The sequence below is a fragment of the Euprymna scolopes genome, chromosome 5 (genome assembly GCF_053919585.1).
Source record: "Euprymna scolopes isolate OS-2025 chromosome 5, ASM5391958v1, whole genome shotgun sequence".
In the NCBI taxonomy this organism is placed as follows: domain Eukaryota; kingdom Metazoa; phylum Mollusca; class Cephalopoda; order Sepiida; family Sepiolidae; genus Euprymna; species Euprymna scolopes.
The window spans coordinates 80726303-80751768 of record NC_136486.1 but is presented as its reverse complement, the minus strand read 5'-3'; the positions used below and the strand labels follow the sequence as shown (position 1 = coordinate 80751768).

The window sequence follows — 25466 nt, the reverse complement described above, 5'->3', positions numbered from 1 at the left end:
GATATCATTGACTCGACTCCCGTCAGTCAGTTCTACAAAATGATTTTGTTGCTTAAAGTTGGGATCAAAATTGATAAAATCAGATTCCTTTGAAATCACATGTGTCGTGGCCCCACAACTGACAAGAAAATTATTATTGCTTGTTGACGCATCAAATGTACATGAAAATAAAAAAAATGTATGTTCGCTAACAGAGCTCTCTACATTTTTAATGTAGTCGCCATTTTGAGTCCTGTATCTACATTGGAAACTCTTGTGCTTAGGTCGTCCAATTATAACATAATTTTTGTACTTTTCTTAGGAAAAAACCTGCTTTTGGCAAAGTTGCGTTTTTTATTCCTGGCATGGGTATTTCTTTCTGGGTTATCACGGTGGTAAATGGCTTGAAATCACTCGGTAATCCCTTAAGGACCATGGAAATTAACAGACATTTTTAAAGAATTTGCAGTTGTCTCGGCTCTTATAATATAATCAGTAACAGTTTCGGCTTCCATTCGTTTTAGAGAGGTCAGTTCAGTGTATAAAGAAATAATTTTGGGTTTTCCTTTCGATAAATAATGCTCTCTCAATATGTTTAATTCTTTGCAGCCGTCGTCCAGGGCTTCTCTCTTTACCAGTGATAGACTTCAGTCATCTAAACACTGTATTAATTCCGCAAAGACAGTTGCGTTCTTTTCAATGAAGTCGGGGTCGTTTCTGTTTTCAGGTTATGTTTCTAGTACTTTGTGTAGCTTTTGGATTCGTAGATATCCCAGAAATTTAACTTGCCACAATTCGAACTTTGATTCGGATCCATCGAAATAAAGACGCACGCTGGGCGCATAACCTGTAGAAGTCTAAGCCACTTTGAGCTTCAGATGGTTCGCTGTTACACACAAGTCCTGGTAGGTGACTTGTTTGTAGTAGACAGTTCCACAGAACAAAATATTCTTACCGTGTCGAAACCCGGGAAAGAACATGTGAAATTGCACCAGAAAAGGTTTAATATTTATGAAGCAATTCTGGTTTCTGATTGGTTAGTAGCAGAACGTGAATTAATTTGATTCGTCAGTTCTTAGCAGCATCGTTTATAAATAGAATCGTCCGACTGTGTGGGATCATACTCCATTATAGTAACAAAATATTGCAACAGCCATTGCACATTATGGACATTGAAGTCACCGCAAATGTGAATGTTAGCCGAAGGACGAGCAGACAGGATGTGGTCAATTTTCTCAGATATGCTCTTAAAGATAGTAACTCCACTGTTGTGGGGGCGATAGAGGGCAAATATAAATGCAGTGGTGTAAGCTAGTGCAACCCGAAAGCACATATAAGGTAAATTAGGGTCTTCTCTGGAGATATCCCTACCACATGGAAAGCACATATTCCATGCCCATGGCGATCTTGGGGGTCAGATTTAGATGTTAAGTTGGAGTAACCTTTAATTATGAATTCGTCTAGAGAAGTGGTTGGTCCTATGCCAGTTTCACTTAGAAAGAATATGTCCGGTTTTGTCTCCTGTAATTGTGTTTCAACCTCTGGAAGGTTGGAACGTAGACCCCTGATGTTGGAGAAGGAGACCTGGTAGTAGGGGTCTACGTTGGTGGAGGTTTATTCGTGTTTCTTTTTCGGAGATTTGTCATGATTGAGGTTTTGAGGTTTGTGGAGCAGATCGGTAGACTTGGTTGGAGCAGGACAGAGAGGGAAAATAAGAGTAAAAAAGACGAGTTTTTTTGTTTGTTTTTTTTTTTTTGTTATTGTTTTAACATTGAAGCAAGCATTGGTGAGATAATGGCTATTCATGAAAAATGTTATGTCCCTTTTAGGGTTGAAAACATGAAATTATCTCATTCAATAAATGGATTCTCTTCATATGAGGCAAAACTAACAAAAGAACAAACCAAAATGAAATAAATGTAAATAATGGTTAAGAGACATGAGGAAAAATACAATATTGTCAAATAATTTTTTTCTTATAGCAATAAACAGTGATAATTCAGCTCATAAATACTACAACGAATAAAATGATTTAAAAAAAACAAACTTTCTGAGATTCAATTTGAAAATTTTCTGATGGACACAAACATTATCTAAATATTGATTTAAAATACCTTTGACCCTCAAAACATTATGTGAAAACACTCAAATGGGCAAGAAGTTGATTAGCGAAACGAGCATATTTACCTGCTGCATAAGCAATTTCTTCTGATGTAGATGAACCTTCATTTGGTGTAATAATGGTTTTTTCACGCAAATTCCTGGAAACAAACAAAAAAATAATAACCTTTTCTCTTTTGGACAAAATACAATTTTAAAAGTAACTAAAACGAAATGTTTTTGAGTACAGAAGTTGATGATTACAACACTATAAGAAGATTCATGACATTTCTACTTTGCAAATTTGGCTGAGAAAGTCTTATTGTATTAACTGCTATTTCTAGTATATAAATTGTGGATACAAAAGAACAAAAACAACTGTAGCACTTGTTAAACACTTTTTAGTACATTAGTGTTGATACTTTGGTAGTGACAATATTAATATATATGCATTAATTTTAAGAATGTGAAATAAGATCATTTTTTGTATTTACAATTGTGAAGGTATTAGAAAGCAAGTTTTACCAATTAAAAGTTAGATAATTCTATCTACTGAACTGTAAATGATAGTTTATAATTGTCATTTTAACTGATCAATATTCATTTATAATCAACTAGTGGCATCAAGAAATTTGGAAGAATAGCCATATAGAAGAGGTAAAATTGCTTCTTAAAAAACAAGCAAATTAAAAAAATAATATCACAAACATTTAACAAAAAAATAATCAGGCTGTCAATAATGAATACAAGTTTCGTTTTTTTTTAAGTTTTAGAAAACTTTAAAAAATAGCTTAAAAAAAAATATTTTTTAAAAGGTATATGATCTGATTTTTACTGCAACTTTATTCAATATTAGCAAAAAATATGTGACTGCTAAGAGTATATTTTTTACTAGGCTGAGAGGTTTATATCAGGCTTGGTTTGGTTTGGTTTTACGGCATATCAACCTTTATTTTTTTTTGTTATTTAATGCAGAGATTCATTTTTTTTTTTTTGTGGATTAGATATTTTAATTTATTCAGTAAGTCAGCCTTTTTTGTGTCATTAGGTGATGTGCATTTTTTCTGGGTGGGTGGGGGTAGAGTTGGATTGAATTAAAGTTATATTCTTTTATATAGATTTACTTTTTACAGAAATGTTAGTATTTTGTTGGAATTTATTTTTTTAAATAGTTCTTTCATATTGTTGACATTGTAATAATTTTGCTGGATATGCGTGAGATCGCCACAATCCAAAAGAAAGTGTTTTACCTTAAAAGGTTCTTCGCATGCAAAACATTCTGGAGGAAGGAGTGGGTGATGTGCGTGTGTCCTATGCGAATACAGGACAATACATGATTTTCTGACATCTGGTAATCATTCTTCCTTTCTTGCCATTTCTTCATAATGAGATTATTTATTTGTTGTTTGTAGTCAGAGTGTGGAATTTTTACATTGCTTTCATTGAGTTTTAAAGCGTTTTGGCAGCTATGTCGGCTTTTTCATTGCCCTGAATTCCAAAATGACTTGGGATCCAAGAATTTGAGATTTTTGTTTTGTGAAAGAGTGTGTATTTTTTGATGAATAGCGGGTTATTTAAGTTTTTATTCTTTAGGGATTCAAGTACCGATAGGGAGTCTGAAAAAAGTATAAATTTGTTGTGGGTGAGGTTAGTAATGAGGTCTAGTGCTATATCTAAACCTGTGGCTTCAGCACTAAAAATTGAAGCATGGTCAGGTAGTCACTTCTGTAAGGTAATGTTAGTGGATATAACTCCGCATCCAGTTCTGTTGCTGTCTTTGGAACCATCTGTGTATATGTACTGATGGTTTAAGCATTTTTCTTGAATGATAAGAAGTTTTTCTTGATAGGTTAGCGGATGAGTTTGATTTTTTGGGAGGTTATTTAATTCAAAGATAATTTCAGGTTGTTTTAGTAGCCAGGGTTGAAGGCTTAGTTGGTTGACATCATGGATGTTGGTGATTGTGATATCTGCGTCTTCTACTAGTGGTTTTGTATGGAGAACAAAAGGTTTTATAGCTTTTACTTTTTGGTCAAATAGGTTTTGGTATTGAAGATGCAGTTATGGGCTGGACTTGATGGTTGCGATTTTCTTCTATCATAGAGAAAGTAATCTAGTGAGTTTGCAATACAGTCATAGGCAGGATTTTCAGGGCAACAGAGAATTTTGGTCAAGTACTGTAAGGCTAGTTTGTTGTGTCAAATTGATAATGGGGGTTCATTGGCTTCTGCATAGAGACTATCAATGAGGGAAGTTCGGAGGGCTCAAGTCTGAGGCCTTGATGTTGAACAGTGTCTAATGTCTTTATATATGACTGGTGGCACCGTAAATGAAGCTGCCATAATCTAGTTTTGATCACCCTAGTGATCTATATCTTTAATAGGGTTTGTCTGTCCGCTCCCCAATATGTGTGAGCAATGACTTGCATTGGCTGGAGAGTTTTATTACATTTATTTTTTAGGTGTTTGATGTAAGGGATGAATGTAAGTCTTTTGTCTAATATTAGCCCTAACAATTTATGTTCATCTACAACAGGAGTCAGAGTATCATCTAGTTTTAAAAGACGATCTGAGTGCAGTTTTCTTAGTTGACAAAAGTGCATACATTTTGTTTTGTTAATGGAAAATTTGAAGCCATTCTTAGTTGTCCCTTTTTTTATTTTGTCAATGAATTGTTGAAGTTAACGCTCAATTAGATGGATATGTCTCGAGCTGTATGCAATCAAAAAAAATCATCAACATATAGAGAACAATCCACGCCTTGGTTTATGCATCCAGCAATATTGTTAATTTTTAGGCTGAATAATATTACCGACAAAATACTTCCCTGTGGAACTCCCGTTTCCTGTTCCTTGATGTCCGATAGGCACGTTCCTACACGGACATTGAATAGTCTATTATTAATGAAGTTGTTGATGAAGATGGGTAGTCTTCCTTTCACTCCAGCTTCTTTGAGATCTTTCATGATGCCATACCTTCATGTGGTATCGTACGCCTTTTCAAGATCAAAGAAAATAGCAGTCATATGCTTTTTTTGTATAAATGAATTTTTGATGAAAGTTTCTAAACGAATTAAATGGTCTGTTGTGCTCTGATATTTTCGGAAGCCGCATTGAAAATTAGTTATGATTTTATTTGTTTCTAGAAACCAAATTAATGTTATCTTATCAGGTCCCTCAGCCGTGTTGTTGGCTTTTTTTTAATGGATCCTTTAGTTCATGAATGGTAAAAGGTTTGTTGTATTCTTCCTCATTATTACTTTTAAAGTTCACTTTGTTTTTTTTTCTGATTTCTGTTTAATAATCTGTAATTTTTAGAAGATAAATTATTTGCAATAGTATCTGCAAGCAGGTTTGCCATGTCCTCTTTTTTAGTTATTTTATTATTGTTTATACAGAGGTGGTTGACAGGGGAACTGGTGTTTTTTCCTGATATTTTCTGAATCATATTCCATAGTTTTGTCTTTGATGGTCTTATTGATTTTAGATACAAAATTCTTCCATGATTCCCTTTTGGCTTCGTTTATTGTTCGGCGTGCTTTAGCTCTGCATATTTTAAAGTTGTTTAAATTCTGAGTACTTGGTTGATTGTTGAATTTTATTAATGCAGCACATCGTAGCCTGATAGCCTTTTTACAGTCATTATTAAACCGGGGACGATTATACTTGGTTGATGATTTTGTTTTAGGAATACACTCTTCTGCTATTGAGATAATGGTATCTGTAAAGTGAGTAATCGGGTTTTTCTCATGTTTTCCAGGTAGGAGTTTGCGTTTGCATAGTAATTTGAATTTATTCCAGTTAGCTTTTTTAAGGAATTTTTAAGGTTATTTCAGAACCAAAGTGTTTTTTAAGGAATTTTTAAGGTTATTTCAGAACCAAAGTGTTCTAATGTTATTGGGAAGTGGTCACTTCCACAGGTATCCACATGCACTGACCAAATTCCATGAACAAAGCTTCTTAGAACTGCACGCCTGTGGAACTCTCTGCTGCTTGCCTATCCCCCCCCCCGACTTTTACTATGATACTATCCCATTGATTACTGTACACACAATAACCCTTATTCCCGAGTGGCTTCTTCTGGGCCTTGATAAGTGGTGACCACCATGTAAGAAAAAAAAGAAAAAAAGAAAAAAAAAAAAAAAGAAAAAGATATCTAGGATTTGCAAATGCGCGTCGCGTCTAGATTTATTTACGTCGACTTTTACAAAATTATTGCTATTTTGGCTTCTCACGTGTTGATTCGTTTTTTTTGTATAAAAGCGAAACTGATGTGAAACTAATGGGCCGGGAACGTCCAGAATGGTCAATGTCTGTTTTCACCATCAAATCAGACAATTGCTTTCATTTGGGCACACTCCCCTAATAAAGGGGGAGCTGGTTTTCCCCAACACAGTTGGGTAAAAAAAAAAAGAAACTCCAAAGAACTATCCCGCAGTAAAATTAAATGCGAATTTGACCTTATTAAACATGCACTTAAAAACTGTCTCGCAGAAATAGTTGACCTCAATTTGAACTCATTCACTTTTTAATCGCTAAATTTAACATCTTACATTACTTCCATCGCCGTAGCGCAAGTGTATGTAGTCAGCCTATTGGCTTCAAGGCTCCGGGTTCGAGCCTACCTACCACCAATCTCCTTTTTTTTTTTTCTTTGACACCTACAAAAGATTTTTTTTTTCATTTTTAAAATCACTGTTTTTTGTTCTTTTTTTTTTTTAAATTTAACATCATATTTTTATATTTAAACAGGGTTAAGTTTCCTTTTTGTTCTGCTTTACCCCCCCCCTCCCAACACACACCTATAAACACCCGGGCAATGCCGGGTACATATGCTAGTTAGTCATAAAGCTTGGTTTGGTGTTCTTGTACTGGATTTTGTTTTTATTCTCGGCCCTGCAATGAGTTTTGTAAAGGAAAAGGGTTATAGTATTGAGGGAGGGGAAGGGGGCTGTTGTTTTTGTAGAACATACGTTTTACAAAAGAATAGAAAAACAAAAAGGAACATCAATGCAAGTGCATTTCGTCTCAGGAAGCCAATAGACAGCTAGTAGCACCAGGCTGATATCCGGATGAACAAATTACATGAGGAGGTAATGAGAGAATATCACCTCAACCAAAAACATAGGTGCTAATGCCTGAGAGCATGATAACAGAATGGATAGAACTCACTTCCCACCTTTAGAAAAAAAAAAGGAGGGGGTATACTAAGGGATAAACATACCCCCCCCCCCCAAACAAAAAAACATATACTTCCTCCCCTCAAAAAGAAAAAGTAATGTAGAGGGGAGGGATGTATCATGATTAATGAAAATACACTACACAAACTTCATTAAGCATAAACCATTTTGATGTCGATATAGTTAGAAGTGGAAAAAAACTTTATAACCAAAGAGACAAGAAAGAACAAAAACGTAATTTTCTAGTTATTGAATTATTCTTTAGCCTTGTAGAAATTTTTTTTCCTCTTCTTCCTTTCCATCGAGTTTGCTTCACTGTTACTGATGTTGTTGGTCATGTGACTAATTTCTGTCTGTTGATTGATCTGCGCATTCCCACATTTTGTGATAAAATTTAAGCTGAAGTTGGCAGTTTGGACTTGACATGTGAAATGTGTTGACATGCTACCTTCTCTCCATCTAAACAGGATGTTAAAATGTTGAAGTGAACTTATCCAAGTTACCTGACAAATTCGTAACTCGCTGAGAGAAATCTACTTCATGTAAAACCAAGAAATCTGCCGAAAACTTGGCAGTTAAATATGTTAGAAAATACCAGCTTGCAAGAGAAAAGACACGTGGGAAATATTCTCACTAAAAAACGTTATTTTTTTCCAAAGCCTGGAAAAAAAGGGATACGTTTCAAGCTGCAGTTTTTCTAAGTTAAAAGAAAAGAACATTTTTATTTTGATCGGACTCAAAGAAAGAGCAAGGTAGTTTTTTTTTACCGGACATCTTGCCTCTTCCAGAGACGTTATTATACAAAGAATTATGTGTAGTTTTTACAGTTATTCCTTCAGGAAAATGCAAAAATAAATTCCTTGCTATAAAAGAACACTCTCAGAACATTATTTCAGATCATAAGTTATCTTTGTCTGCAGATATTTCAACTAATCTACTCAAGAGGACTTTTATTTAAAAAAAAAGACATTACAAAATGTAAACTAAAATTGCAAACATAGGTTACAAACTCTTTTCAATTTTGCAAAAGTATTTTGACCTTTCTAAAAAAAAAAAAAAAAAAAAAAAATCCTACGTTGGTTGAAATCTCATATTACAGTAGTAAGTAAAAAAAATAAAGCCTTCTCAACCCATCTTTCTATCTTTCGTAATTATTACCACACAAAGGACTTTGTAGCTGAGAGCAAAATATTAGCAGTAGACAGCCCATGAATATTTTTTTGGCTCTAAGTTTCTTTTTTTCTTTTCCTAATAAAATTGTTTGTTTGTATCTACCAAGTCTTTTCTCTTCTAATTTTTTTGTTGCTTTTCTATATCTTTGTATTTGTTACAATTTATACGTGGAAGTGATAATAATTTTGACAGCCTCTTTCTCAGTTTGTTTTATCTTTCCTGACCTAATTTTCACATTTTTCTATAGTTTCTTTAGAAACAAAAACATCTGAACCATTCAAACTACTATTCTCTGTTGTTATTTTCATGTTTTAGCCAATCTTCTATAAGTGCATCTTTTCGAACTTGGATATGAGTGTTGAAATCAGAACCTATATGGCATTTCGAACTGAACCTTTCATGGAGATAAATTGTTCCCATTCTGTTAGATGACTAGATAAAAGTGCTACTTTTTATTTTATTCTGGATCTGTAGTAGGAATTAAATGTTTAATTTCAGTCACTTTGAACATTATTACTCTACCTGCTATGCCACGTTTCCATTGTCTATTTTATGATAAACCAAGAGAAAAACAATACAGTTTAGTAAATAATTTCTATAATTAAACAGCAAATAATGAAAAGTATCTTTGATCATAATAATTAGAAAAAAATCTTGGAATTTGTATACAAACAAAAAAATTTTTAATTCTAGTTATTATCTAAAATTTATTGCCTTAATATGATGCGGTGTTATGGTAATTGGTACTGACTGTAGTTATATTGAAGCTACTGCATTATTTTCACTATTAGCGTCAGGAATGGTATAAATCCATACATCCTCCCTTTAATTATGAGTTAAATAGCAGAGCAGACAAACTAAAGTTTTGCAAGAAGAAAAACCCAAAATAGCACTAGTCTTTGTCAGCTATCGTTCTGGGCTTCTAGCATTATGAAACTGTTGAAACATCCAGTTTTCACCAGACAACCATAACCATCTTTCTTTTAAAGAAATGAACGCAGCCTTGTGCATTTGCTGCACCAGTAGTGATTGCCCAACTCGCTGTGCTGAGAAATTCTCCCTTTAAAATAAAACCACAAGCCCAATTTATAAACAAATAATGTTTATTTTGCGGGGATATTACAGTGGTACTCACTTTTCCAAGATTGAATGGTAGACTTGCAGAATGATAGGCTTGCCTGACCTAGTTAAAATATACAAGACCTCTTACACAATCCTTTAGCTGAGAGTCCTCAGGTCATCCAACTTGCCTGGAGAAACATACCAGTCAACTAGGGGTCCAACATACCTGGAGAAGCATAGCCAGCTTTCAAGAAAACCAACTGCCTCTTCTGAACGTTCAACTCCTTGTCCAAAGCGAATCTTTTGTAAGTAAATATTTTTTTCTGAATACTATTGTATTTTATTTTAGGTCGGTAAATAATGCAATTCACTTTTAAGCCCTGTAAATTGTCTTAGAATGGAATTATGCATTAATATTCAAATTTGTTTAAAAAGTACAAGTATTTTATGTTAAATGATGTTTTGTCATCAGGTCTTGTTTTTGATGAACAAACATGGGAGACATCAGGTTTTTTTAGTGCTCGTAAAATGCATTCTAATATTTCTCAATTGGGATCGTAGCTAGCGAATCAGAACAATGTATAAGTAAGTTTCGAACCTGGAGGGAGCAGTGCATATTTCATGAGGGACCTACTATTTGATGAATATAAAAATGTCAATGTCACATCCAGAAATCTTCAGATTTTTTTAAAGATATTATAATGAAATTTTGAACACATTATTACACTTCAAAGGTTTAGATAGCTGTATTTATGACAATCTCACTTGGTAACTTACGGACTAATTAACATACAAATTAGCATATTTGAATTTCATTTTAACAGCTTTAAGTAGAAACATTGTAAAAACAGCTAAAAAAAAATGGTAAGTGAGGCTTTATTTATTTTGTACAGATTGCAATTATGTTTTCAAGCACATTAAACTATATCCTATTATTACAAATTGTAGTATTGTAAATATTTTCAGCTTTATATATGACTTTGCGGAGAACATCATGACTGAAGAATATAAACTGTGAACCATTATCAACCACCATGGGTTCTTAGCATGTACAATCTACAATTTGCAATTCATTGTACGATGGATCTCCATTTTTTTTTAGTTCCTCAATTTTACCAAAGTTTTTTTGAATTTTGCTGCTTTTTTAATCAGTCTATGAACTTTCACTTTCAATGTATCCAGTTGCTGAACAGAATATTGTGAAATTTCCAGCATATTGAAAATTTTTGAAACTGAATGATTTGTGGCAAATTTTCCCATTAATTGAAGAATCTATTCATTTGACAACTTTCTGGATAAGTCAGTTCATTGTGCAAAAGTTTCACCAGCAACAAAATAACAAGATATTTAATTTTGATATATTTTCACACCTAGTGAAAAAAGAATAATGATCGAGAATTAAAAAATGAAAAGATTTTAGCAGAAAAAAACATACACACACATATATATATATACATACACACACATATATATATATACACACACACACACATATATATATATATACACACACACACACCAGAAAGTATGTCTGAAATTCATAAAACATGATGGCTCCATACAATATTATGTTCACAATACTAATGAAAAAAAAAAAAATAAATAAATAAAAAGGTATTTGTGTAAGGAAGATACCATGCATTTTTTAAATAGTATTTTTAAACTAAATTCAAGTTTTATGGTATCTTATTTATTAAATTTTTAGGTGAAAGTACAGAATAGTTATAAAACCTCCTCCCCTCCTCATTTTAAGATTTCAAGCATGTACCTTCTTTGCAAAAAATATGAAAGAATGTATATTTCATTGCTTCAAGTCAGCTTAAACATACAAATATTTTTGTTTTGAATTTCTTACAGAAGATTTTTTGTGTGCATCACATCGCAACAAAAATATTAAAATACCATTTTAAAGAAAAATTTGTGAATCCAATCATATACGTTTTATTTTGATGGACATAGGAAAAATTTACTACTTCTGATTTAAAAACTATGACTTAGATTAAGTAGTAGGGTGCGCCTTGTCCAACATTAATGATATGTTTTGTGATATTGCTAATTCTAGGCTTTAAATTCTTATAACCTTTGAACCACTAGGAATAATTCAGCTTTTTAACTTCATTTACATTGTAAATTTGTACGAGTAAGCAGGGTACAACTTTTTTTTTTAATTCTGTTGTCTCTCTCTCTCTCTGCTCATTCTTTCTTGAATCAAGTACTTATCTGGATCTGAGCTTGGCACACCAAAGTTGATTAAATAAAAATACAAATAAAAATTTTAAAAAGTCAATCGAGAATGTTACTTTTGTTATCATGGCAACTAAAAGTCACAACTGTTATTACCTATTTTAATATCTATTATTATACTAAAGATGAGTTAATCAACGTTTGTTTCCCTTAAGTTTTCCCCTATTTATTTATAATCATATAAAACATCATGCTAAATTAGGACTTGGTTTTGGAATAGAGTTATATCTGAACAAAACTTCATTGTAATTATTTTAATTAACTGCCATTCACAATTAACTCATCAAGTCCCCCTAAGTTTTTGTCTATCACTCTCACTGTATATTGTTTGATCTGCTGTCTCCTATTCTTAATCCATATAGTTTTTATCACATTCTTCCATCATCTTCCCTCTCTAATTATTAACAGTCTGAAGTTATAAAACCATGAGCCTCTCTTTCTAAGTTGATGAAAAAAGACAATGAAATGGTCAGAGGGTGATGACTGAAGATATCGACGAGTACAAGTACTTAAGGTTGAAATAGTTCATTATAAACAAAAGCAAATATCACCATAAGTAATAATACTACTTAACCTGTAGCTGGAGAGGGAAAAACAAAAGGCTTGCAAAAAATCTGGTATTGTCTTTAAATCAAAAAGAAAAATAAAACTACCCCTTCTCCCAAACCATCTAACCAGTACTTAATGACTGACTCAACTGTTCATGTGTTTTTTCTAGTATTTTCTAAAACAGTCCTGGAATTTAAAACTTTGAATAACAAATACAATTAATTTTGAAGTCTTTTTTCTGTTGATGCATATCAATAATAAACTCTAAATAAAAAATTATATAAGTATTTCATATTTTACAAATTCCACATGATTAATAAAAGGAAATCTCCTTTGATGGTATGAAGCATTTGAAAAATTTAATGCATTTCTTTGTAAACAATTCTTTCAGATTGACGATTTGAGCTCGATGATGACAAGTTAAAAGAATAAATAAAATAAAGCTTTGTTTTGCCATAAGAAGGCCATGAAATTGTTATAGTGAGAAAACTGTTTTGTCATGGAAATGTTTTATATTGACAATGATATACTAAAATTCAATGTGAATATCATAGTTCAACTAATCCTTGTGATACATTGCAAATGGATGCAGCGATAAAAGAACTATAATTCTTTGCATTAAAACCCATTAATACATGAATAACTTTTTAAGTTGTTTTTGTTACTAGCTTAAGATAAGCTGATCATCATTATGAAAATGTCACAAAGATCAGACAACTTTTCACTCAATAGATCAATAAATTCATGTCTTGTTTGAATATAATTAATATACAATACATTGCTACATATTCTTTTTATGTTATTTTACCTTCAATATAAAAATCATCTTTTGGTTTTGCTTCTGACAATAGTCAAAATATGTGGTTTATAAAACATTCACACATCTTTGTTTATAATTGTAGGTGATGGGAATGGCTTCAACTGGATTTTGTAAAGAGGGCAAGATCGTAATTCTAATATATCCTCATAACAATCATAAAATACAAAATTTATTGAATCAATTTGTGAGAAGACGTTTTAAACTCCTATTAATACTTTTTGCTTCTTCCTATCAATGAACAAAATCATTTTTCCAAGACAAAATGAAAACTTTAGTTACTTAATCTCATTTTAATCTCTTTATTCTAAGCAATTTTCACAAAATAACTATTTCTTAAAGACAGCCAAAATGTCCTTATAAGTTTATTCTTTTACCATTACTTTTTTTTATTCATTTTTAACAGATATTTCTTGTAACTGATTCCAAATTTTTAATATTTTACAGCAATTAACTACTACAGTCAGTTTTCAAAATAAAATCATTTGAACCACTTGATCATATGTTACAGAGTTTGAATTTTTCAAAATAATTCCAAGATATTAACTTTATGTTGTTGTTTCATGAAGTTAGATATCAATAAAGGTATTTTAATTTTAAATAGAAAAATAATTGAATAATTTGAATAGGCAGACTTTAAAAAATTAAGCAGTCTTCTATATATATAAAAGGCAAAATGGACGCACATGTTTTTGTATGTTCAAGAAAGGCTTTTTTCGAGGGGGGGGTACTTCTTTTTATAACTTTTTATATGCTCATAACATCTACGATTTGCGAACATCGTCTTTACATTTGTTTTGATCAACTTTTATAGAATTCACGCTATTCCATCCTTTCGTGGGTTTGTTGGTCTTTTTTTTTTTTTTTTTTTTTACACAGTGATCACCACTTATCAAGGCCCGGAAGCCACTCATAGATAAGGGTTATTGCAAGTACATTACGTTAGTGTGGAGATTTGATGAAGTGTTTAATTAAGGGGGTGGTTCATTAGGAATTTGTTAACGTTGGACTTGAAGACATCCAAGTTGTAGTCAGGTGGGAAGCAGGCAGACGGAACAGAGTTCCACAGGCATGCAGTTCTAAGAAAGAAGCTTTGTTCATGGAATCCACGTTTAGATTTAGGCACAGATAAAGAGTGGTGGAAATTTTTCACAGTGGATTCAGCTAGACGGGTGTTTTTCATGAAAGATTGGCGAGGGGGGACCAGAGATTGGAGTTCAGACGAGCACCTGCCATGGAAATAATGATAAAACAAGGATAGGCTCGCAACGTCTCTTCTGTGGGAGAGAGGTTGCAGGGTAGAGAAAAGGGCATCCCCCACTAAGCCACAAAGTCTATGTTGTACTCTGTCAAGGCAGGATAGGCTGTTTTTAGCAGCTCCTGCCCGGATATGGCAACAGTATTCCATCCTTGGACATACTTGGCTTTTATATAGATAGAGAATTGCATCAGTAGTGAGATATCTTCTGGAGTGGTAGAAGGATCCCACCATCTTCCCAGCGACCTTGGCAACAGACTTGATGTACGTGTTCCATTTCAGATCAGGAGTAAAGGTCAAACCCAGAAGCTTGTCAAAACACGGGGCCTCACCCAGACGAGAGTCATCCATCACAATCGATGCCAGATGGGGATCAAAGCGTTGATGATGTAAGGATAGGAGTTTGGTTTTGGATGCATTAAAGGTAACCAGCCACATCTTCCCCCACTGAACCACGCACTCGAGATCAGTGGAGAGAGAATCAGAGAGAACTTTGTCATTTACAGCCTTTGATGTGTTGTCGTAGATGGTCGTGTCATCAGCATAGATGTCAACGAATGATTTAAGTATGTGTTTAGGGAGGTCATTGATGTAGATCGGGAAGAGAGTTGGGCCCAGGATTGACCCCTGAGGGACTCCAGCATTTATATTGCAGGCCTCCGATTTTTGTCTATCTACCACTACTCTTATGAGCCTATCGGAGAGAAATGATTTAATGATTGAGAAAACATTTCCAGTTATACCGTAGCTGGAAATCTTGTGAAGTAGATCCTTATGCCATACCTTGTCGAAGGCTTTTGATATGTCAAGAGCAATTGCCCTGGAAAGGAAGCCTTTGTCAAGAGATTCACTAATCCTGTGAGATATAACCGTCAGCACATCTGCGGTAGATCTTGCAGAGCGGAAACCATATTGTGTGTCACTAAGAAGGTTGTTTCTGCTGAGGTGGTTGACTATTTCTCTATTTAATATGGATTCCAGCAACTTACTCATAACACACAGGAGACTTATTGGTCTGTACTGAGAGGGAGATGACTTATCACCTGAATTCTTAAATACAGGGCAAACTGATGAGGTCTTCCAGGGAGTCGGAAAGCACTTATCCTTAAGGCAGCGCTTAAATAGTTTTGTAAGTATGGGAGCAAGTTTCGTATAAATAAAAGCAAAACTCATCAAAGCAAAGATGTCAGCAGCCTTCTGTGCCAGGATGTCTTAAAAGCAATTAGCTTTCATCAATGTGGGGAAAACCCTTCATATCAAACAATTGCTATTCATTTGAGAGGTCCCCTTTTTTCGGGGGAGCTTGGTTTTCCAACATCGTGGGGAAACAAATAAATGAAATGACGGAAAGCCAACATTCATTTCTGCACCTGCGTGAACTCATTTATTTAGAAAGTAAATTGTTTGATTAACATCACTAAATTTGAACGCTTTTCACTTCCTACTAGTGAGGGGTACCCGGCGTTACCCGGGTGTTTGTAGGTGTGTGTGAAAAAAACCCGAAATGTGAAAAAAAAAAAAAAAACAGGTGCCCGTGAAAAAAAACAAACAAAGCCTTGACAACGTGCAGTTGGAAAATAGTAAAGTGTGAAAAAAAAAACAGGTGCGCGTTTTTGATTGATGTGATGGCGATAGCTATTCACCAGTTAGCATTTTGTGCGGGACAGTTTTTAATGAGGTCAATAAATCGGTTTGTTTGTTTTTAAAAACCCGTTCCCTGTTTATTAGGGGGAGCGTCTCGTCTCGAAATGAAAGCTACCGTCTGATATGACGAGGTCGACATTGACCAAACGTTACTTAGCTCTCTAGAGACCACTGGCTTTCGGCCAGTGATTAGAGTCAAGTTTCGTCTTTTTTTATACCGAAAACCGAATGTAACGCGTGCCGATGCGGGAAATGTTGAATAATTAACGTTTGAAAGTCAATAAAATTAAATAGACAGGCGAGCTCCGTGGTTAACTGTGAGATATTACAATTTATAGATGATATAATAAAAAGTTTTAAGAAGTTGTGAACCGAGCGAGCGCTTCTCTGAAAGAAGCCTTTTGTGGACATCGAGGAAAAGCGTACATACATACATACATTTTCGCTTTTATATATATAGATGGCTTCATAGCGTAGTGGTAAGATGTCATGTTTTCTTTCACTTTCTTTTCCGACTTCGTGTCACGGGTTTGAACCTGCCTGCCTACTAACAATTTTTTTTTTGTGCTCAGCACACACCTCCAAACACTTGGGCAATGCTGGGTACCCTCGCTATTCTAATATATAGAAGCGAAAATGTGTGTTTGTATGTCTCGCAAAAACTTTCGACAGAGGCGACAGATTTTGAAACTAGGCATCTTGGATGAAAAATATTGAAAAATTGGCCAAAAACATTAATTCCTTCACCCTAAACTGGACCCTTTTCTACAAGGAGGGATGGCAAAAAAATTGTTCCTTCATTTTCTCTCCTACTTCTACTACGACATTGACGTCATGTTTGACCTCGAAAACATTGACATTAGTTTAAACCACCTGCAGTTTTTTAAAGGTTTAATTTTGTCCATTCTCAGTTGTATGTCTCTTTGGCATCAGGATAACGTGTCAGACTTTTTTTTTTCCACCTTAGCCTTAAATTTAAACAGGGTTATTACTTCGCTTATTCTTTAGTTTATCCCCCCTACACACACCTCCAAACATGCGGTCATCATTTTATATCTTAAGATAGGTTGAAACAGGGTTATTTAATGTCATTTTTCTGCTTTTCGCCGTTCATTTTTTTCTTTTTTTTTTAAATTTCGTTCACTGTTTTGTTTTGTTTTTCCAATTCTTTTAACATCATGTTTTTTTTTATAATATTTAAACAGGGTTAACCCCCCCCCACACACACACCTCCAAACACCCGGGCAACGCCGGGCACCCCCGCTAGTCTATAAATGTAAAAGCGAAAATGTATGTATGTATGTGTGTGTGTTCGCTTTTTCTGTGTGTCTACAAAAAGCTTCTTTCAGAGAAGCGGTCGCTCGCTTCACAACTTTTTAAAACTTTTTATATCACATATAAATCATAATATCTCACAGTTAACAACGAAGCTCGCCTGTCTATTTAATTTGCTCGATTTCGGAAAGATAAATATTCAATATTTGTCGCTCGCCGCATGTGGGTTAGTCTTTTTCCTATAACATCTTGAGGGGGGAAAAAAAAAGCGTTCAGCAGTAAATACTATCCCGCAGTCAAACTTGACTTCATTAACTCATTAAAACGAACACCTGCTAAATCCAAGTAATTAAATAAATTCAAACGTGCTTCCGTTAGCATCTCGCGGTGGGGCAATGGTTAACGTCGTACTTTTTTTTTTTTCACACTTTAATTTATAACTTCGCCTCAACGGTTAGGGTTCGATCCTCATACTTAATTTTTTTTTTAACCCCCCACAAACCTCCAAACACCCGGGCAACGCCGGGTACCCCTCGCTAGTCTAATATATAAAAGCAAAAATGTGTGTGTTTGTATGTCTGCCAAAACTTTGACAGAGTTTCGCCAGATCGGTATCATTTTGAAGCTCAAACCTTCCGATGACAAATATCGAAAAATTGGCTTAAAACATTCATTTCTTCATCCTCAACGGCTCGCTTTTTTACAGGGAGGGGGTGGAAAAAAATCGTTCCTTCAGGACAAAGCAGCTTCTATGCATGCGTCAATACACGCAAAAGATGCATTTGTTTAAAAATTATAAAAACCGACTTATATTCGCCCACGCGTTCAAAGCACAATGGTTAAAGTGACAGCGTCTTTATCTTAAAATTGCAGGTTTGATCTGAGGTATCAGATAAATTTATTTTTTCGATTTTTAAACTTTTAATATTGAAACAGGGTTATTTATGGGTTTTTTTTTTTTTTTTTTTCACTTTTCATCTTTTGATCTTTTAAAACAAAATAAAACTTTGATCTTAATTATTCATGTTGAGAAAATTAAAATATAGGAAAGAGAAAAGTTATTTTAACATTGATGTTAGAAATATTTTGTAATGCGCAAAAAAAGTATTGCTGATTTAATACCATGTTTGAACTATCTTTACAGATTTTCTAATTGTAAATGAACAGTTTAAATCAAATCCTTTTCAATTTATAAGCAGAAAGCAAGGAAACTGCAAAATACTATCAGAAATCATTTCATAAATAATAATGGACATAATTATTTGAATATTCATTAGACACAAAATGTAAAAGACAGTTTATTTTTGTAAATGGTCTTTTAAGATCTTTCAACTAAAATGGATTTCAATAATGTTAGTTGAAAAAACTTTTGGATACACTTGACTAGAATTGAACTTGCCATCCCCTTTTTTACATAACGATATTCAGTTTGTGAGAGTATGCTGTGGAATCTTACCTTGGAAGAAGTGCCAGTTTTTGTCCAAGCATAGTTTCAAGGCGTTGTCCTCTCTTGGATATATAACTGTCTGGTCCATTGTAACGGTAGCAATTTTCTAACATTAAGCGAAAATCTGCTACAAACTCACTTATTGTTTCATATTCACGTTTTTCAAATGATATCCGCACTGAATAAAAAAATATATACACATAAAAACATTAAAGAAAAAAAATTTACAATTCAGTTTAATATTCTTTTCTATCTTTTTAAAAACTTGAATAGTTTACTATTATTAAACAAACATGCCTTTAAGAGAAGTAGATATATTACAGCATTTATCAATTGCTTTAGATTTCACAAATTTAATAAATAAAAAAAAAAAATCATTTTTCACAATCATAAAAAACTCTAGTTGGGTTCTTTTCGTATTAAAAATAGAAAATTATGTTTTTATATCACTTCTTTCCATTAAAATCAGGCTAGTTATTGCTGGGCACCTGCCTGAAAAATTTGGTACTACATTTAAGAATTAAAAAAAAAAAAACTTTCTTAAAATTTGAATATTAATCTTAATTTCTAAATAGATTAAATTCAATGATTTTAAGATTAAAAATACTTTAATGTATTTAATAAAGTAAAATACATTCATTCATCATCAACACATTACAAAAATCAAATATATTTTTTCTGAAATGTTATTAAATATAAAAAGTATTAAAAATTTGAAAATATAGTTTACTTTTGGCTTAAAATACAAAAATATATTTGTTGCTAAAGGTTATCAGACAGACCTAGACGTGTTAATACAAAAAAAAAGAATGTTCCTCCTCTTGACTACCCTTTATAAACAGGTATGCTTTTTTAAAATAAAATTTATATAAGGTTCTGAATCTATAGTATTCCAAAAGAATTAAAAATAAATCCAGCAATAAAATATTTAGGGGACTCAGCATCAAACATGGGATGAGTGTGGAAACAGTTCAAAGTGCAGTTCATGTAATTTTACTATTGTTGCAATCAATTTATAACATGGTGCCTGGTTTTGCTAAAAGAGCACTCTTTTCTTCTTCATTTATGGCTGTTTTTGATTTTTTCCTACTAATACACCAATAATCCAACATTTGCTAGTGATGATTTTTCCTTCTTCAAGATAATCCATAAACAAAACACCTTATGTGTCCCTAAACCTTACCTCCTGATGTTTGCATCTTTAGTCACTTTGGACGGCTTCTACTGTCGACTATTGAACTGAAGGATCCCGGTTTCATCCATTGTCACTTATTGATGCAAAAGCTCTTTCCTTTCCACTACAACAGTTTCAAACAAGGCTCAATAATTATCAACATATTGTTTTTGCTTGACTGAACAAATGCAATACCCACTTCAAATGCAGTTTTCTCATTGACAAATGTAATACCCACTTCAAATGCAGTTTTCTCATTGACAAATGTAATACCCACTTCAAATGCAGTTTTCTCATTGACAAATGTAATACCCACTTCAAATCCAGTTTTCTCATTGACAAATGTAATACCCACTTCAAATGCAGTTTTCTCATTGACAAATGTAATACCCACTTCAAATGCAGTTTTCTCATTGACAAATGTAATACCCACTTCAAATGCAGTTTTCTCATTGACAAATGTAATACCCACTTCAAATGCAGTTTTCTCATTGACAAATGTTCATGCAAAACAGTGAATATGCTGCCTTCTGATATGTTCAACTCCTCAGATATCTCATGGAACTAATTTTCAAACAGCTAAAATGAGTTTGTTAACTTTTGTTTCCTGAGGCAGCTGCCAAACTTGGATAACTTGAACATTCAGCATCATTTGTTTCTGTACTAAAGTCATTAAAGTCAACATACAACTTCTTAAGTATTATTTTCAAACAGAACAAAGGCCAAATAAAATTTAAGCTATTGTTTTCCTTGAACAGGATTTTTCCATTGTTTTAAAAAATTGCAACAGTAGATTCACTTAAATAACTAATTTGTAAACTAATAATCTGATCAAACTCATCTTTGGACATGTGTTTGAAGGTTAGTACTTCATAAAAAATATAGATTAAAGAATTTTTTATTATTAGTGGCACCATTCATATCAGGTCTGGGACTTCTTGAGTGATGTGTTATCCTTTAAAGTTCACTGCTCCAAAGTCTCACCTACATGTTTAATAGTTGTAGCATTCACAAATAAAATTTTTAGATTTTCTCTCGCAAATCGATGCTTTCACCCCCACCCCTTTGCTGAGTGAGTTGGCCACACACTGCCCAATCAGCTGGCAGGGCACATTTTTCATCTGTCCGCTAAGGAACTATTTTTAGCTCCTTTGGGAATCTCAGTCAACTGACAGAGAGAACCTGACAAGCAGTGACGGCAGGCGCTTCTTTTCTCTCTTATCTCTGTTTACTGTAAACTCCAGCATTGACAATTTTCTCTGAAGATAACTATAAGCCAACCTAGGACTCACAAATAATTGCTGCCTGACTGACACACCCAAAGGACTTTCTACTCCTTTTTTCAATCTGGACACAGTCCAACCTTCAACTTTCTGCTATTCAAATAAATTCTTTTGTTGTTTATGTCATGCTTTGTGGTCGACTATCAATTATTTCATTAGAGGTGCTACTAAGCAATATCCTAAACAGTAAACACTATCCATCTTAAAATTGTATTCATCATTGCATGCCTATGTTGGTCTTATGAGAAGGCATTTTCCTTTAAAAAAGTGTTATGACATCCCATTTTCCTTATGAAAATTAATAGAAGATTAAAATATTCTATTTAGAATGCTTTCAGAAAAATATGGAATAATCAAGAAAATTCAATGCAGAAACCTATATAAGGATGCTGCATCAGTTGTTAAATTATTAAGAACTCTGGTAAAATTTCTAGGATGAAAATCCAGCCGAAAAAAAAAAAAACTCCTTAAAAGCCAACCACCGCATCATTTGAAGAAACTAGAATTTCGGTAAATACAAAGATTTTTGTATATTTTCTCACAGACCAAAGAACTATATTTCAATATTCTTATTAGATTTATGCATACAAGCTGGATTTGAAGTTATTAGTTTTTATCTCTCTTTTACCATCAATGCTATAGACCTGATAATCGCTTTCAAAACTAATAGCAGTAGTACTAAGAAACTGTATTTACTTGTAAATATTGTTTGTATGTTTTATGTTAAAATAAATATTTCTTTATTTTAACTGAGTTTTTTTTAGTTTTTCTTTTAATTTGTTGCTTGTTAATATCCCTGGATAAACACATAACAGTTGGTTCTTCAGATGGGTAATAAAAAATGCTTCATTATCCTGTTGTAATTGTTCTGTTCTCTTTCAAACAATGGCAAAGTTCTGAGTTACCTGTAAACTTCGTAATGTCTGGAATAAATCAAGGCAACCAAGCTTTCTTCAAACAGTGAGATTTAACAAGAAATTTAAAGTTTGATAGAATTTAAATAGTAATACACACGGACGAAAAAACGCTTTGGATAATCACAGATTTCAAGGTAGTTCTACTAAAATAGCCATATTTTTTAAACCAAAGCACTTCAAGTCTTCAAATTACTACTGTTTTGTTCGGAAATGAATATACTTTCAAATGAATTAATAAATATGAATGTACATTATATATTTTAAGAGTTTTAAGCAAATAAAGTGATAAAAATGTGAACGTCATAAAATGGCGTTTTCGGTAAGGTTTTGTAATGACCCCCCGTTTTCTAAAGGTCCGTACCGTGATTGTATGAAGAATTTTGTCATGAAATTTGGGAACCAATGAGTAGAGGTGTTAATCTTAATACTGTCAAGTGTCCGAAATATTTTTGACCATTTCTTTTTTTGTCGTGTTAAAAATAAGACTTTAATATGACGAGTATCGAACATTTTGAAAAAAAAATTCTTCAGACACCCAGTAGTAAGTAAATCAATCTTTTTACTATCTTTATCAATTAAAAGTATTATTTTATGTTGAGTAGGACCGCGGTAATTGATAATTTAAAAGGACCTACCCGAAAAAAAAAATTGTTTCTAATTTCTCGAATTTGGTCAAATGAAGTTAGTATTACTAGAAGCAGCAGCAGCAGCTCCAGCCTGTAGAATCAGCGATAGCACAGTGTATAAACAACACGCGTTCTTTAATTTTAATTCAAGAACGAATTAAGAAAAACATGAAAATATGAATATAAATGTTCTTATGTTTAATGAGAGCTATTTTGTTATCAGAATAACATTAGTTTAGAACTATTCGGTTTTCAGAATGTATAATAACAACAATCCCAACCAATTCGGCATTATGAATCTGTTGCAATTTCTCACATTGCTCGTCAAATTTAAAAACATGGTAAAAAAAACAAAATAAACTTTTGTAGATATATAGCTTGCATGCACTTTTATTCTTTAAATTAGTTTTGAACAACAAATTAAAACAATGTTTTACTGCGAACAGCCACAAATGTTTTTTTTCAAAATCAAAATAAGTATCAAAATCTCGTTTATACATAGATTCGAAAAAGTTGTCAAAAAACAAATATATAACAAATAAATTTTATCAAAGGCAAGATAAGTTACTTTTCTACCTAACTGGATAATTTTCTAGTGTTTTTATTTAATGTAACATGTTTATTCAGCTCGAAAAACGTATAGTGTTTACCGATGTATTGGAAAATGAAAAATGGCGCACGGCCCGACTCTTTGACACGGTAAGTTTGAGAAAAGGAGTTAAAAATAAAAAAAAACTATACAAAATACTGTTAAAAACTCACCGAATATATGTCAGCCTATGTCACGGTAACATATATTGAGCGAGTTTCTAGCAGTATTTTGTCTACTTTTTTATTTTTAACTCTTTTCCCCAAACTTACAGTTTCAAGAGAGTCGGGCGCCATTTTAAATTTTCCAAAACATTGGTAAACACTGTTTTCAAGCTGAATAAACATGTTACATTAAATAAAAACACTAAAAAATTATCCAGTTAGGTAGAAAAGTAACTTGCTTTTGATAACATTTATTTGTTATATATTTGTTTTTTTGACAACTTTTTCGAATCTATGTGTATAGTAAGTAATACAAACCCTCAAAATCTATATCAATATTCTTGAAATTTTAAAAGCAGTTAGAAAACACATCAAACTACAATTAGGAAGCTTTTTATTTCGTTATTTTTTTTTTTCTACTTATTAAGCGAAAGATATTTTTACAACCTGCTCCAGCGTAGTATAAACGGCCTATGGAATTAACACCTTCAACCTCGAAAATAGAAATCAACAAATTTTTGAACGCTCTCTTTGAAAAAAAGCTCTCTTAACTTCACCTCTAATACAAATTATGTGTGGCAAGTCTCCTTCTAAAACACTCTTTAACCTTAACAATAACACTAAGTTCGAGTGGCAAGGACCCCCAACAAAATACCTCTGTAAGCCACATACAAGCATCTAAAACAAACAAACAAAAAATAGATCCTTCCTTAAAGAAAAATACACATAAAAATAAATTGGTTAACTGTCCTAAAATGCTAGAATGGCCAGGAAATGATGAATTATTTTACATTAAATTTTTGTGAAACTAACCGCTCCCCCCTCTAATATTGTTTTTGTTAGCTTTGTCTCTGTCAAGTTTTCAGTATGTTCACACATAATTTTCCTTAGCCCTACAATTAATTCAAAGTCCAAATGGCAACCCTCCCCAAATTCTCATTGCATAGAAACCCTCTTAAAACTACACATAATCTTAAAAAAAAAAAAAAAAGCATGCATATTTTCCCATAGAAAAAAAAAACAGTTAACTGCCCTAAAATGCTAGAATGACCTGTAATAGGAAATTATTTTACATTCAATTCTAAAATAATTTGTTTATCTTTCATTAAAGTTTTTCATGGCATTTTATACATAATTTCCTAAAAAGGTAGAATCACATTTTGGAGGGGTGGTCAGAAGGAGTTGAGTGGGGTTAAACAGAAGGTGTTAATCTACAATAATACCAAAGAAATATTGCAATATATTCATTTTTAAATGGTCTTATGTTTAGATTTAAGTTTTTTGTACATAAAGCACATTACAATTCAACTTTGAGTTCTCCAACTTCTTTTCTGTTTATGGATACATGGCATTTTTAAGGAATTGCTGCATATTTATGCACATTTACTGCAGATTATTTGGAAACCATAAACTTTGGGAGATTTTCAGTTGCATATTCTGATTCCTTGTACAAAAATACACTTATATGGTAAATTTCATTTCTTCGTCTTGTGTTTTAACAAAGATATGACATTTTTACTGAAAAAGTAGTGTAAAAAATGTGACGAAACGCATATGGTCTTAAAGAGGGAAAAATATCCAAATGTGTGAGGCACAAAAATAGCCATAACTTCCTTAATTTTAATCAGATTTTAAAAATTTAAAAAGATTCTTTCTTAGCTCATCAAGCTCTTTCTATGCATACCAATATTGAAATATTTCAAGCTATTTCAATTTTTTCATGTGTATTGCTAATTTAAATACTAGCATTTTCATGTCTAATATTTGCTGATCGATGAAGTATTAGCTATTTCATCTGGCAGCAGCAGTTAACGTAACTAGGAAGACTTTTCAGAGATAAAAACTTTAATTCTATCTATAAATCCATAAATAAAAAGTAAATCACTGAACCTTTGAAAAAAATCAAGTCCACTATCATAGTTTCCAAATTCCATTCTAATAACTAAGGTCCTGCTTGACCTCTATAGAGTCTGCCTAATATTCTAAA

The 25466-nt window shown here is 32.8% G+C and overlaps 1 protein-coding gene across 1 annotated transcript in view; it reads right to left on the bottom strand.

Annotated features, from left to right (window-relative positions):
• Positions 1-25466, bottom strand: part of LOC145276882 (uncharacterized) — a 126195-nt gene that overhangs the window by 71901 nt on the left and 28828 nt on the right. Inside the window, exons 2-3 of the mRNA XM_080128306.1 lie at positions 18736-18904; positions 2167-2240 (exon numbers count right to left, since the gene is read on the bottom strand). Coding sequence (XP_079984432.1) covers positions 2167-2240; positions 18736-18904 — 243 coding nt within the window. The remainder of the gene's footprint in view (positions 1-2166; positions 2241-18735; positions 18905-25466) is intronic.